General features: G+C 44.6%; 1 protein-coding gene across 2 annotated transcripts in view; it reads right to left on the reverse strand.

The window, feature by feature from the left end:
• The window catches only part of SIRT5 (sirtuin 5), a 31,581-nt gene extending 16,481 nt beyond the window's left edge, over positions 1 to 15,100 (reverse strand). The window contains exons 1-4 of one of the 2 annotated variants that reach the window (XM_053920990.1): positions 14,965 to 15,100; positions 6,121 to 6,269; positions 3,100 to 3,233; positions 767 to 992 (exon numbers count right to left, since the gene is read on the reverse strand). In XM_053920990.1, the coding sequence (XP_053776965.1) occupies positions 767 to 992; positions 3,100 to 3,233; positions 6,121 to 6,235 (475 nt within the window). In that variant the 5' untranslated portion in view covers positions 6,236 to 6,269; positions 14,965 to 15,100. Of the gene's footprint in view, positions 1 to 766; positions 993 to 3,099; positions 3,234 to 6,120; positions 6,270 to 14,388; positions 14,750 to 14,964 lie in introns of those variants that run through there. The other variant, XM_045199557.3, reaches the window with a different exon arrangement.
• Between the last annotated feature and the right edge of the window lie 379 nt (positions 15,101 to 15,479).

The raw sequence follows: 15,479 nt of genomic DNA on the forward strand, positions 1-15,479 counted from the left end.
CCATTTATGTTCTTGTATGATGGATTTATTAGATTTCTGGTGAGAGCAAAGAGGGGAATGAATTAAGAGGACAAGAGGGAAAAGGGGGTTGTCATTAGGGCAGAGAACGGAAGCCAGAGGGACCTAAGACAAAACCCACGTGGGTCACAGATGTGGTGGGCTTGATAGTGAAAGTGACTGAGCTGGCAGCTTCTTAAAGGCTGGAGTGCTTAGCAGAAGCACAGCCTCAGTGGACAGTGCCAACTGGGGGACAAAGGGAAAGTAGACAGATACCCCCGGGAATGCCAAGATCTTCCTGTGCTACATCCTATTAAAGGCACAGCTGTTCAATGGCCCAAACCCCCTGGTCCCTTCAGTGCAGCTGGGCAGTTGTGTCTGAGCACAACCCCCTCAACAGAACTCCCCGGGGAGGAGGGTGCATGCAGCTGTGCAGACCGGCGCTTTTCCAGGATCACCAGTGCATACCGGACACCTGTGCATCTTGTCAACTGCAGATCGTTTTAGTGAGTCCAGGTGGGAAATGGCAGGACATGTGTTTTGTTTTAGTTTTTTTAAATTGATTTGAGAGAGAGAGAGAGAAACATCGATTTGTTGTTCCACTCACCTGTACATTCCTTGGTTGTTTCTTGTATGTACCCTGATGGGGGATCAAACCTGTCACCTTGGTATATGGGGACAATGCTCCAAGCAACTGAGCTACCTGGCCAGGGCAGGACATGTGTTTTAAAGTCTGGTTCCCTCCCCATGTGAGGTTGAGGGTCCTCACCATGAATTTCCAGAAGGTTCTTGGTGCCAGCCTTGCGGTGCAGCTCATCGATGTTTTGGGTGATGACTGTGACCCGGCGGCCCTGCTCACGCAGCCGGGTCTCACACTTGGCGATGGCGAAGTGCCCGGGGTTCGGCTCTACGCGCTGTATGACTTCCCGCCGGTAGTGGTAGAATTCCCACACTAGGGACGGGTTTTGGGCAAAGGCCTCAGGAGTGGCCAGGGCCTGGGGGTAAGAGAGGAGGCAGGAGTCAGGGAGGGAAAGAGGTGCCAAAGCTCCAGAACTCAGGTAGGGGGCGTGGCTCCTGCGGGGATGGGCAGTCGCGGGAAACACTCGCAGGCCCCTTTTTCTCTACACGGGAGCCACGCAGCTTTGGGAGGGTGCAAGTGGGCCGTCTGCTGCAGGTCCACACAGCGTGGCAGACCTGGGCAGGGCCTGGGCTAGAGGTAGCCTGAGTCCCAATCCTGGACAACAAGAGACCTGAGAAATCAGTTTTAAGTTCCTCAATTATAACTCAGGGAAAATGCAATCTGTCCCATTTACCACTCAGGTAAGTTATGAACATGAAGTCAAGCAGGAAGGTAATTTAGGTTGGAGCTCCAAAATACGTGAGGTCAGTATCATTTGTCCAGGAAAAAAGTGAAATGTACAATGCCCAAATGAGATATAATGACCACAGTTGAGAAACTCAGTTTTATCCCTGTAATTACAGCTACACACTCACCAAAGGTATTATATTAACAAACCATATAAAAATACGTGTTTTATAGTGCGACTCCTCTTCTAGGACAGACGAATCTCATTTTTGGGAACAGAGCAGTAGCGGTCTGGGGCAGACAGCTGACGGGAAAGGGCACCAGGGAACCTTGGGCAATGACCGAAGTGTTCAGTATGCTGACGGTGGCGGTGGCGGAATTGCGCATTTTATCTTACAGTAAGGTCCCCATCTGCCTGGCAGTCACGGGAGTGGATCGCCTATGCTGTGGATTGTGCGTGGCAACCCTGTACTTCCGTCCTGCCTGCCCTCCACCTGCAGCCCAAGCGGCCTGGGCAGTTCAGAGGTAACACAGGACCCTGGATATACAGGGTGGGCAAACATAGGTCTACAGTCATTAGCAAATAAATAATACTACAAGAATCACCTCTGTGTTTCGCGTACTCAAAGTAAACCCACTTTTGCCCACCCCATGTGTGCTGGGAACACAGAGGGCGTCAGACGTGGTGCCGGATGCCTTAGCTGTGTGCAGGCTCTGAGCTGCTCTGCTCTCACAGGACGGGCCCCCTCCCTGCGTTCCTCCTAGCACCTGCTGCCCCCCTGCGCTCCTCTAATTCAGGGCCTGCTCTCTGCGGCTCATCTTCCCTGTGGGACCCTGAGGGCCCTCTGCTCTTCCTTCTCCCCTCCTTCATCTTGAAGGTGGTGATCCTCATGTCCATATCCCTGGGCCTCGCCTGGAGGGTGCTGGAGAAGTGACAGTACATCCTAAATGTTTGCCATCCTGAGACTTTCAATATAGGAAAGAAGGGCAGGTTCATTAATCCCTCGCACAACGAGAAATTACCTACTGAATTTGGAAGGCATGTACTGAAGTAATTATTTGTGTCTGGCTTCATTCAACCAACAAAAACCTGTTAAGCACCCACATTGTTCCAGAGTTCTGGGAGCTGGTGGGGGGGAGATGAATAAATCAGACAAAATCCCCCACCCTCCCAAAGTAGGGATTTCCTGGGGGAGGGGAGACTGACAGCAGAGGGAATAACCTGGGGCACGGAGCACCCCACCCTGGACTCAGTGGTGGCTGCACTCTGCGTACATTTGTAATAAGTCATTGAATTGTCCACTTAAAATTGGCGCATTTTATTGTATGGATAATACACCTCAATAAAAACTCAATTTCTTTAAACCTACATTCTAAGGGCCTTCATATAAAGTTTTGAATATCAAGCTCTAGGCTTTCAATAATTGAACTTCAGTTTTAATGTGAAACATTCACAGAAACTTAAAAAATTTGTAATACTTAATTTCAATATATATAGTAATGACTCGTGCTAACCAAGGTTTTCTGATTCTACTTTAATTACTGCAAGAAATCTAACTGTTATCTGAATAAATGCAATCTGTACATACCTAGAAAGTAAGGGATGTAGCTGCTTTGTTTAAACGTCCGATCTTAATCATATGGATGCTGTGTTGATGCCAAAGTGAACAGGTCAAGGGTCATAAGTTAATTTCAAAACTTTGCTCTCTGAGTTTCAGGCATCAGTGTATGTTCTGAGTCAAACTCTTATGATTTCATTCAGAAGAGCCTCTTAATATTCTGGAAACTCTACTAACCTGAGATTGCCACCTTCTCCAATAACCTCCGGCTCCTCTGAAAGTCGGAATCCCACTTTCAGCACTAATGCCAGCCCCGGAAATGACAACTATGTGCTTTGCTTTTGCAAAAAACTTCCGAAAATCGGCCATATCTAAAGAGAGAATAAAACTTTATCAATCCAGGGCATCATTTGGATTACATCCGTATCAATTGTCTGCCTAGGTTTCCCTTGCTGTCCGAAAGTAGAGTGCTCCTATGAAACCTTGCACCAAGTGAAGAAGCAACTACCTCAGGACACATTTTGCTAACAGTTGCACACAATAAATGGAGATAAAGCACAGATGCTCACAGACACAGTTCAAAGCTCTGGCGCTTGGTGCCGAATGTAGTTCCAGAGAAGGAGCTTGGCAGGGCTGCTCTTGCTTCTGCTTGGGGTGTGCGCTGTCTCTATAACTCACTGCAAAATAAATGCTGAACGCTACTTTTGTTTTTCACCTTTTTTCATAAATGCAAAAATACTCTGGATTTCCTTTGGCTAGCAAAAACAGGTACTGATGTAGGCTTTTTGTAATAGCAAATTGGTATAGAGCAAACTTTTTTAAAGCAGACAATACCTGTATTTTGCAACTTGACCTTACATGAAACTGGACTTTAAGATACCCAAATAAAATCATTCCTGTGCATGAAGATGCCACCATGGCCTTGCTGTGTGAATGCACAACATCTTAAGAAAGACGCAGGGCCTTCAGGCACACAGCGCTGGCCCTGAATCTCAGCTCTCCCTGGGCTCCCTCAGCAATCTGACATGCACAGTAGTGCCCTTGCTACAGCAGTGCTGGTATAAAGATTGAAAGAGGCTAATGGATGAGAATGCATCTTCCTTCATGAAAGTAAAGATAAGGTTTTGTGTTTATATGTGTGTGTGTGGACTGTCCTCGGGCCCACTGGACCCCAAGGTGAAGTTTACCTCTGAAACAAATGTCCCTAACCCAAACTTGGAAGTGCCAGAGACTTATTCAGGGCCCAGCATGTGGCTGAGAACACTGCTCTCTCAGACACTGTGGCTCTGCAAGCCCCGAGTGAGGGGTAAGTGTGTGCTGTGGCCCCAGCCAGGTGTAAGCTGTACAGAGCTGAGCATAAGCTTCAGGGAGAAGAGAGACCCCCCTCAGCCCTCCACTGGAGAAGCAAGCGCCAGACCAGCACTGCCTGTGGCTGATCTGGGCCACTGGAGCACATATCTTTTAGGAGGCCAGCCTGTGCTAAAGCATTGAAAAGTTTAGCAAAAGTGGACATTCAGTTCCACAGCTGATGGAGCAGGCTTGCTGGTCTTCTACCCTGGGGGCAACGGCAACCAAGGTTAACCCGTGGACTGAATGAGCACACCCTAAGAGATGGAACCAGTGACAGGCAGGATGGAGGAAAGGAAGAGAGATAGTGGGGTGGGGGCTCGGAGTTGAATGTTAAAGGGAATGTGACTTCATTTTGTCCCCCAAGCTGGTAAAAAGGATCCCATTGATTTCTCATACTTGTTGGCTCCATCTAAGCAGGAGTAGCACTTCCTCACCCTCCCAAGCCCAGAACCACCTCTATGGCCCATGCAGGACAGAGAATTTCAAAAAAGACTCCATCTCCCCTCCCTTCCCCTTCCTTTCTGACTACTGGGAAGAGTGAACAGAGAGTCAAAGCAGACTCTCAGAAACAAAGGCGCAGAGGCTCCAGCTCCACATTCCTGGAGCTCTCTAGGATACTTTTCTGCAGCAAGGCTCAAAGGAATGAAGGTGCTTCAGGCACACTGTTGCCTTTCGGTATAACCAGCCCAACTCCCTGCGGCCATTCTAACACTGCCTACACTCACTCCCCTTTCAGAAATGGATGGGTGTGAAAAATAAGGCACACTTCTGCTGTCTAACCAGGAAGATTTCCAGAAAAGAAACCCAGTCTGATCCCTGAAAGAACAAGATGCTAAATAAGAAAATATACAAATACTTTTCTAGGAACTAGTTATATGACTCCTGGATTGAAACCCTACAGACATCCTTAAGGACCTCAAAGTTCACCCATAAAACTTTCTCCTGCTCTAAGGGGTTTTCTACCCCAAATGTAAAGTCTGATGAATAGATTCCCAGATCAGAGTGACTTCTATTAAGGTACCACTTTAAGCAACTTCTAGAAACAAAAAAGTCAGCTCGGGTTTTGTTCTTGGAAAAGAGGATTTAAGATATAACAATGTTAAAGCAGTGTGAAATCTTATTTTGAAAAGACATTTCCTAACTGCTAAAGAAAAACACATCAGCATGTTTCACATTCAGACCCAGGTGGCCCACTTTTGGTCATGCACACACTCCTGGGAGCTGCCACAGCCGCCAGCGGCCTGTCCTGCACAGCTGTGGACATCAGGGGGCTGGGCGGCTCAGCGGGACTGGGTTCTTTGGGTTCTCTATCATTGCTGAGACTGGGCAAAATGGAAGGAGGCACTATTACAATTCAGCATACTCGCAGTATTAGGAAGTTATCCAAAAGTGAAAAATGAAGCAAAAAGAGTTCAGCATGGCCTTTCAATGCCACGCGGAAGCGCAGTTTAACAGGCCCACCTAAGGGTCACTTATTACATAAATCTGCTACACTCTACACCACTATCCAGTAAGGGTGCAGGTATGTTACCTTGGCAGTTTTTGTCCAGTAGAGATACAGACCATTTCTGTCCAGTAAAAACTCTAACCCCGTGTGACCCTGTAGGACAATCACCAGCTTGTCTCCCCTGCAGGGAGGGGTTCAGAATACAAATCATGTGTGAAAGGCTTAAATGCAAATATTCTGAGAGTAGCAACGAAATGTCTTAAATGGACTTACCTTGACTCTTAAGAGATCATCTCTGACCTGTCCTGGAAGGGACTGGTCTAAGGAGAAATGGACAGAGTGGCCTTCTCCAAAATCTGGCCCACACCCACTTCAATATAAAACACTCCCCTCAAAGTGTAGGAATTTTCAGGTACTTCAAATTCCACTGGAGATGAGAAGGCAGGCTAAGAAAGACCTACCTGAACTTGGACGAGCCATTGTTAGGCAAATCTTGGTCCCTGAGGCAGCCGGAGATTTCAGTCCACAATACAGTTGGGAGATGAATCGGCTGGGGACAATCTGGAGAGGTCCCATCGGGTTTCTTTATAGTACTAATTCTTGAGATGGGCTTTAGGAAAATCACAAAAACAGAAAAAAATCAGAAAATACTTGTATTTCACAAAAATGTATACATATATGTAAATAAAAGTAAGAAGGCCCTTAAAAATCTTTAGTGTCAGATCTTCATGGTGTTCAGCCTCTAAAACAGCTGTTGGCAATTTGTTCTCAGGAGCCCTTAGGTGCCTGGTGCAGTGGTTCTCATGTGTTGTCCCCAGACCAGCAGCAAAGGCATCACCTGAGATCTTGTTAGAAACGCAGTCATGGGCTCCAACCCCAGCCCATGAATCAAACACTTTGGGGTGGGGCCCACATCTGATGGCCAGGTGATTCTGATGAATGCTTAAGTTGGGGATCCACTGCCTCAGAGGCTTGAGATGGGGTTAGACATGAGAATTCATTTGAAAAACAGGTTCCCCTGCTTTTAAAAAGGTGTGAAAACCACTGGCCTCTCTCTGAGAGTGTAAATTCTGAGATCTGAATTAAGCAGGAAATATATTTTATCATGACAACAAATACGACAAAGATAATATCATGTCAAAGAAATTTGTCTTTTTTTTTAATCCTCACCCAAGGACATACTTACTGATTTTAGAGAGCGGGAAGGTAGAGGGGGAGAGGGAGGGAAACAGCACTGTGAGAGCAAATCATCGATTGAGTTGCCTTTCGTATGCACCCCAAGTAGAGACAGAACCCACAACCTAGGACTGGGAACCGAACCTGCAGCCCTTCGGTTTAGGGGACAAGGCTCAAACCAACTGAGCCGCACTGGCCCGGGCGGAAACTTGTGTCTTAAAGCACATTTGGTAAATCTTCATTCCTGAGGAATTTATAAAAGAAAAGGAGACACAGAAAAAGACACTTTTTGGATCAATGACATCAACGTGGTAATTGGCAGAGCTGACTTCTCTCTAGCGGGTCAAATTATGAGAAAAACTCAAGATTAAAAGTTTGTGGATACAGGAAAAATAGAAAAATAACGTATTTCCTAAAAGTTTACAACTCCTTTGGAGAACAACCTATCAAAATTATACATGCATGTTCCCTTTGACCTAGCAATCCCTAGTTTGGACATTTTACAACAGTGAGACTTCCACACACCCAAAATGACACATCCACAGGGTTGTTCTTCAGATCATTATGATTAACAGCAGGAGACTGGAAACAACCTAACTGACCATCTGCAGGGGACGAGTTCAACAAACAATGGCACACTCGTGACCTGCGACATGGCTGCTGTGTGAAAGAGTGTGCGCATGATTGTACTGGCAGGGCATTCCCGAACAGACAAAACTGTGGGCACGGATTGCCTATCCGTGGTTGCCCGAGCAGGGAACAGTGAGCACACAAAGGCCGGGAGGGGCTTTTGAGGTAATGGAATTGCTCTATGTCTTGATTACAGTGATAATTACATGATTGTGTCTGTCAAAACCCATAGAACTCAACACTAAAAAAGGGTTAATTTTACTGTATGTAAACTCTAAAATAGTCTTAAAATACAAAAATGTGTACAGGATTTCAGTTTTGCAAGATAAAGAGTTCTGGAGATGGTCTGCACAACATGAATGGACTTAACAACATTGAACTGTAACCTTAAAAATGGTTAAGGTGGTAAATTTTGTGTGTATTTAAAATAAACCAGAAGGCCCTGGCTGGTATGGCTCAGTAGATTGAGTGCCAGGCTCTGAACCAACGGGTCGCCAGTTTGATTCCCAGTCAGGGCACATGCCTGGGTGTAGGCCAGGTCCCCAGTAGGGGGTGCACGAGGGGCAACCATATGCTGATATTTCTCTCCCTCTCTCCTCTTCCCTTCTGTCTAGAAATAAATTTAAAAATATTTTTTAAGATATTCTTAAAGAAAATAAATAAATAACCCAAATGAACAAGTCTAATTAAATGTCATTGGTTGGTTGAGTCAGTGTTTATAAGCGGACAGCTTGCTGGCTTCACAAGTTTTTGAGTGTTGGTATCAGTGGCGCAGAAGATAGTGGCAGGTTAAAAATAAACGTACGGACGATGAGGCTCAAAAACATGTGAGTGCCAAATCAGATTATTTAATGCCATCGCCATGCCAATGTTCAGATTTAGAATGTTAAAAAACAAAACAGAATAGAGGCATTCAGGCAGCGAGCACAGAGATGGCTGGCGAGGCGGGAGGCACAGCTTGAGGAAACCAAGTAAGTTTTTCTATTAAAAAAAGATAGGAATTAATATAATTGTATAGGAAATGTAAATAGTGGAAATACTTATCGAGATATGCTTAGCATTAAAAATTCAAAGTAATTTTTACAACTTAAAGATCTTAAGAAAATATGAAGACTCAGGAAAAGAAAAATATTGCTAGAACATGATGGAGATTAAGAGATGAAACTACTTAATGTAATAATTTTCAAAGAAATGGCCGATAGGACTCCAAAGTCTGAATTCAAAAAGACTTAAGTTGAAAGGCAAACTTTTAAAATGCCATTAAGACATAGGTGACATATAACAATCATCATTTTAGAGAAGCAAAGATGGAGATGATTAAAATATTTTAAAGGCCGTCTTTTAAAAAGATTAAAGGTGACTTAAGAGATAGACTTTCAAATACATGGCGCAGGGAAGATGGCGGCATTTGAAGCCTAGTGGATCTGAAGGCATTGCTAGATTGGCAAATGTTCATTTATGAGTGGTAGGATAATATTTTGGGGAAAGACTAGAAATTTGAAGGGGAAAACTCGGAAGACAAGTGTACAGGAAGGTGAAGACGACTTAGAAGGTAGGAAAATAGAAGATAAAACGCTAGGAAGAGAAAAACTAAACCCAAAAGGTAGAAAGCAAAAGTATTGACAAAGCAGAAAAACAAAGCTATTAAGGGCGCAAATACAAATTTAGTAGAAAACTAGAAGATAGAAAATGAGAGGAGACAAGCTTAGTAGAAAACTAGAAGATAGAAAATGAGAAGAGACAAGTTTAGTAGAAAACTAAAAAAAAAAAACAGAATAAAGACATTCTCTCTAATCTGATAGAGATCTCCAAAATACAATGTCGTGGGGGAAGAGTCCGGTGCAAACAGTGTTCTGTGAGAAACAAGGATATGAGTACATACCATAGTACTTATTTCCATTTATGATTTTTTTAAAAAATGGAAGTATTCCCAAGAGAGTAGTAAAAAAGAACTGGGGCTGGGATGGGGTACAGGATGCATGGACACAGGAGGGGAAGCAAGGGACGTTCAGTGTGTGTGCGTGTAGGTTGTCTGCACCATCGAGGCTCTACAATGCAGCGGGACACCGGGAACACGCTTGTCGTGGAGCAGTTGCAAGGAGAGCAGCAGCAGCCAAGAGCAACTGCAGGGCGTCCCAGCAACAGTGTTAGAAATAGGGGTTGGGCTTGGGTTAGCTAAGGTTGGGGAGGGTTCAAGGAGGTGAGGCTTTATTCTGGATTGGATGCTGTCAGGAAACAGGACACCCTGACTGAATATTTTAGTGAATCTGATCTAAAAGGTAAAAGGAGTGAAGTGAGGCTGGAGCTGTGATTAGTTCATAAACAGCAGGCCCTGGTATTAGCCAGGATAAGAGGATGTTTTGTCATTTTTGTGGTTAAGACATGTTCTTGTTTTTATCTAGGCTTAGACCTATTATGCAGTTGTCTTATTTGTGTCCCAGTTCATCATGGTCACAGGCTAGCCTTGCTTGAGGTTGGTGTCTTGTAAAATTATTTACATTCCACAGGAGAATACCAAGGCCTATTAGATAGTGCCAGGCCAAACATTGGAAGCAAATCAAATGTCCATCAACTTATAAATGGGTGAACAAATTGTGTGGTCCATCAATACAAAGAAATACTGTTCAGCAATAAAAAGAACAAACTGCTAATACATAAAACAACGTGGATGAATTTTTAAAGTATTGTGCAAAATCAAATAAATAAATAAAGTATTATGCAACCTGCAGTGGAAAAATCTGGCAGACTACCTTAACCAAATGTCAAAGTTAATCCCCAATAATAAGCATACTAACTTCATGTAATTCTTGATACGATGCAATAAGAAGGACAAAATATCACTTGCGTTTTTCCCCCCAAAATGCATTAGTTTGATTTAATTATAAGAAAACATCAGACAAGCCCCAATGAAGGGGACATTCCACAGCAAAACTGGCTCTTCAAAAAAGTGATCAAGGATGAAAGAGAAAGACTGGGGACTTGCCCCAGGTTGGAGACTAAACAGAAAGGACAACCGAATGGCATGTGAAATCCCAGACTGGAGTCAAGACAGGAGAAGGATCGTCACAGGGAGAACTGGCAAAGTCTGAAGCCTGCACGTTAGCTGCTAGCACTACACCACTGTACGTGTTCTAGATCAGACCGTTGTACTCGAATTACCTCAGCCGTTACCTTCAGAGGAAATTGGGCAAATAGTACATGTAACATTTCTGTAAACCTAAAAATATTTCAAGATAAAGTTTTCTTTGAAAAAAGGAAATGAGAAAAGCATTATGCTAAGTGAAAGAAGCCAGACCCCAAAAGGCTACACATTGTTTGAGACCATTTACATGATATTATGAAAGGGCAAAACTGTAGGTACAGAGATCACAGCCGTGGTTTCCAGGGTGGGGGTGGGGGGGAGGAGGCAGGGAGGGCCAGGGAACGTTAAAGCAATAAAAAATTCTTTGTCTTTATTCTGCGGTGATTTTCAAAATTCGTAGAACTTTACAATAAAAAACGGTGAATTTTACAGTATATAAATTGTACTTCAATACACCTCACTTAAACACATGACATTTTCATTGTAATCTGTCTCTGCTGTAACCAAAAAAACTGGGCAAGAAGTGGATGATACTGCAAAAGAGAAAAATGGTGTAGTGTTGGTTTCCGGAACACCTCAGAGGACGAGCCCCTCTGGCTGCCTGGAGTCACTTCCTCAGAGAATGCAGGTCAGAGCCAAAGGGAGTGCCAAAAAAAGGCCCTTGGCTGATGGGGTGCCAGCGGGAGAAGGAGGGCAGACCCAGATGCCCCCCCAGCCCAGGAGAGCCACCCTGGGGAGCAGCTTGTAGACTCGAACATTGGAATGCCGACCATCGTGAAAATCACCCCAGTGCCCTATTTAAAGGAAGCGTGGGGGATAATAGCTTGGCATGGTTTTCAACCAGCACAGGCATGATCAGCTTTTGACAAACTTCAATTCGTTTGGAAAAACTAATTATTTGGAATACCTCAGTAATAGACAAGTGAGGTGTTACTATAGTTTTCTTTAATTATGGAAAAATTTAAACATGTATGAAAAGAGAAGTTATTTTCTCATCACCTAGCTTTGATAATTATCAAGAAAAGGGGTTTTTCTCAGATCCATTTGAGGCTTTAAGATATTGTCATAGACGATGTTGTTAAACCCTCACATCTTGAGAACTGTGAAGATTAAAGTACCCAACAGTCTCTACCTGTACTAAAAGCTCCTTACATGTTGCATAAGGTTACTTGTGCTATCATTTTGAGCTTTCTATATTATCTTTACTTATTTCTATCAAAGATGAAGTTGTGTGAGTCCACTGTTGCTAATATTTTAATTTGGAGATATCAATTTGATCCAAAAAATTCTTTTCTTCTTCTGTCGATTTAAATTTTTTTTTAAGTGTTGATTGACTTTAGAGAAGGGAGAGAGAAAAAAATATCAAGGTGAAAGAGAAATATTGATCGGTTGCCTCACATATGCACCCTGACCCAGAATCGAACCCCCAACCTTCTGGTATAGGGGACAATACTCCAACAAACAGCCATACCAGCCAGGGCTTCTGTTGATTTTAAATGTTAGCAAACATTCACATTTATTGTCAAAGAATTCTGGATAACTCCTGAATAATCTGTCATATTTTTTCTCAGACATGAAGGCAGGATTTTAAAAGTCATAAAGAATTTGAAAGAACTTAAAGATTTAAAATCCAGTCAGCAGAGGTGTGGACGAAAAAGGGGATCTAGGAAAGTGACCTCACAGGGTGATCTGATCATAAATTCCTACTCGGACAAGTCATGGTGGACAGTCACACTGCAAGCATGTAACTTTTTCATACAGGGTTATCTTTGCCTTAAGCAAGCCCTGCCCACTGTTCTTGTGCATCTAGGCTAACACACCTCTGAAATAAGCACGTGATCACCATCCAGTGATCACGTAATCTTGTTCATGTAATTTTCCTTAGTTCCCTCCTTAATTTCAATGCATAAAAGAAACTGCAAAACTTGTTCTCCAGAGCATGAGAACTTGCTTTCTGGCAATGTTGTCAGTTTAGGCTCAAATAAATTCTTGTAAAAATTCACTACAGGTTTGGAAGCTCTTATGTCAATAGAGGAAACAACGTAAAGCAGTTGACTGTACTGCTGTACATACAGCTCTTCTACATGAGGATCTAAAAGATTGGTCTTCTCGATAGCTGTGAAGTGAAGGCAAAACTTCATTCTATTCTGAACATGTGTTGAATTTGTTGCTAATTATGAAGAGTTGTCAAATATTTGAGAATATTAAGAGATTTTTAATTGTAGAATTGACAAGATTAGGACTTGTATTTTCTGGGTAAAATGTTACTAATTTTTCATCTAAGTTTTTCTACTCAAATGTTTGTGTTATTAAGTAATGTTTCAACATTTCCAAAAATCACTAGTTTCTAGATGTTTTGCCTAGGCAATGCAATCAACGAGTGTTTTGTAGAAAGATAGTTTTAGTACTTGTGTGAAGTATGTCTGATGACACATATATATATGTATTTTATATATAACATATGCATGCATACACACACTCATGGATTGTATGACTTCAAAAATACTTTCTAAATGTGTATTTTTTTAAATTTCGAATCTACCGCACTAATTTATTATTAGTGAAATCTAAGTATTCTTTGTCTATCTGATGTCATGAATGAACAAATCAGTGAGAAAATTTGGGGCTCCTGGTTACAAAATCTATTCTGCTGCCTGTTCGTTTAGTCAACATTACACTTTTTAAAAAAAAAATGAATGTGGGAATTGTTTTGCTAGATTTTCCATTAATTTACAAGATGTTCTGCAAGAGTCTCTGTAAATGTGAAGACAAAGCAGAGAATGAAAACAAACTGTTCACAACATTTTTGGTCAGTGCCACCCGAAATTTATTTCCAAGATCGGAAATACTTAGAACATAAGGCTATTTTAAAGATACAAGCACAAAGTATTTATTGGAAGGGCTGTGTTCGAACATCTATCTCCTTTCCTGCAGGAGTCGAGTGGGCAGTGTTCTACCTTCCACATGCTTACAACCCTGTCCAAGTGCAAAAGCAAGTTTCGGGAAGAAAAGGGAAAGGCAGCAAGGCAACAGAAAGCAAGGCAACTCAGGTCGTCTGGTCCAGAAAACCCCAGGGGTGCAAACTGCCCTAGGTAATTATTCTGCCTTGGTTGTACCTTCAGGGTAGGAAGACAAACCCCAGGGGAGGAAACAAACTCATTCATCAAACCAGTCATTGGGAGCTGAGGGGGCAGAAGAGGTTCCCAAACACTGACATTACTCTGGGTGAATGGCAGTCCCCTGTTTATCCAGCCTTTCTTATGAAACCTGAAACTCACCTGCGGAATCAGAAAAAAAGAAAAATGTATGTTCTCTTGTGAAAAAAAAAGGGGGGGCAACCTACTGAAAAATACAATAAATGAATATAATAAATGACAGGTTATACTAGGAATGCAAGAAAAATTTTTTACAAAAAATAAAGTACATGATAAGTATATCGCAAAGGAACTCCAGAACCTTACATAGGCACTCAATAAATACTTTTTGCACACCTACAAGCTAAATTAATGCAATGCACTAGTCCTCAGCTACCAACACTGGCAGACTCATTCCCCTCCCTCCTCTACCACCTATGCTCTTGTCAAGGTCACCGTCTACCTCCACCTTCCTAAACCTTGATTATGTCCAGTCTCCGACCCACCTGATCACCTCTCCTCTCCAGGAAACTCTTGCGTCTCCTGACTTTCAGAAGACACCCTCGCCTGTTTTCCGTCTAGCTCTCTGATGCCCCATCCTCCCAGGGCTCCAGCCGGCCTTCCCCCTCCTCTGTCCAAAAGACAGCTCCCAGTCACACAGCCAAGCACGAGCTCCGCAGCTTTCCCCAGACCTTCAACCCACAAACCTTAGGGAATCACCATCCTGGGCCCTGGCTTCTCCTTCCAGGCTGGTCACAGACCTCACAGCCGTACCTTTAAACTACGCCCCGAATCCGACGCCCAAAGTCACCACCCTAACCCCAAGACCCCATCATCTGCCACCCTGGACGCTGCAGTGACCAGCGTCACTGTACACAAAGGGCCCAGGGCTTCCCCTTCACAGCGGCCCACCAGGCCCAGTAGCTCCCGCCGCGTTACTTTCCAGCCCTGTTTCCTACCCCCTCCCTCGTCTGGGGCCGCGGCAGCCCCAGTGCTGGGCGGGAGGACACTGGGCCTCGGGTATCCGCACGTGGGAGTGTCGGAGGCTGGCCCCGCGCCCAACCCTCCAACCGCCCCCAAGCCCCCAATGCTCCAACCCCCGCCAACGCAGGGAACCTCGGAACCCGGGGGAAAAGATACTAGGCAGCGCATGCGCGCTCCACCCCCGCCCTGGGTCCGCAGGCGTCCCGGCGCGCAGCCCGCGGCAGCGCGGGTCGGCCAGGATCCCTCCCCGGCGGGAGCTGGGCGAGGTTGCCGGGACCCCAGCCGGGGCGGAGACGCACCTGCTGGAAGCGGCTACTGCGGCAGCAGTGCCCCTAGCGCGGGGACCGTCGAGGGGGCAGCGGGGCGGGGCGGAGCGGAGCGACTCAGCTCCCAGGGCTGCAGCGGCCCCTGCCGGCGGCCAGGCAAGCCTGGGCTCCGGAGCTGCGGGGGCCGTTCCCTGGTCTTGTTCATCATTAACGTTTGTTTTGTTTCTTTGCTTTTCTCTCTTTGGAAGACGGCGGGGGTGTCGGGGACTGGTCTTTGGCTGGTCTCAGGTACGTCGTGAATTACTGCCTATTCTTTCTCTTAGCCTGCAGCTGGAGCACAGAAATCAGGACAGAACACTTCGCATGCTGGGACTTTCCCTGAAATGCCAATTTTCCAGTGACGGTTAATTTGGTTCCCAAACCTGAGTGCTGGTGCTGAGATCCTTACCCAGGTGTCCGAGGGAAATCGTTTCAGGGCTTCTAGGACTCGGTGACCCGTGTCTGATTTCCTTTAAAAGCAGGCATCTTTGTTTTTCTTTAATTCATGC

This window comes from Desmodus rotundus, chromosome 3 (assembly GCF_022682495.2).
Source record: "Desmodus rotundus isolate HL8 chromosome 3, HLdesRot8A.1, whole genome shotgun sequence".
Lineage (NCBI taxonomy): Eukaryota > Metazoa > Chordata > Mammalia > Chiroptera > Phyllostomidae > Desmodus > Desmodus rotundus.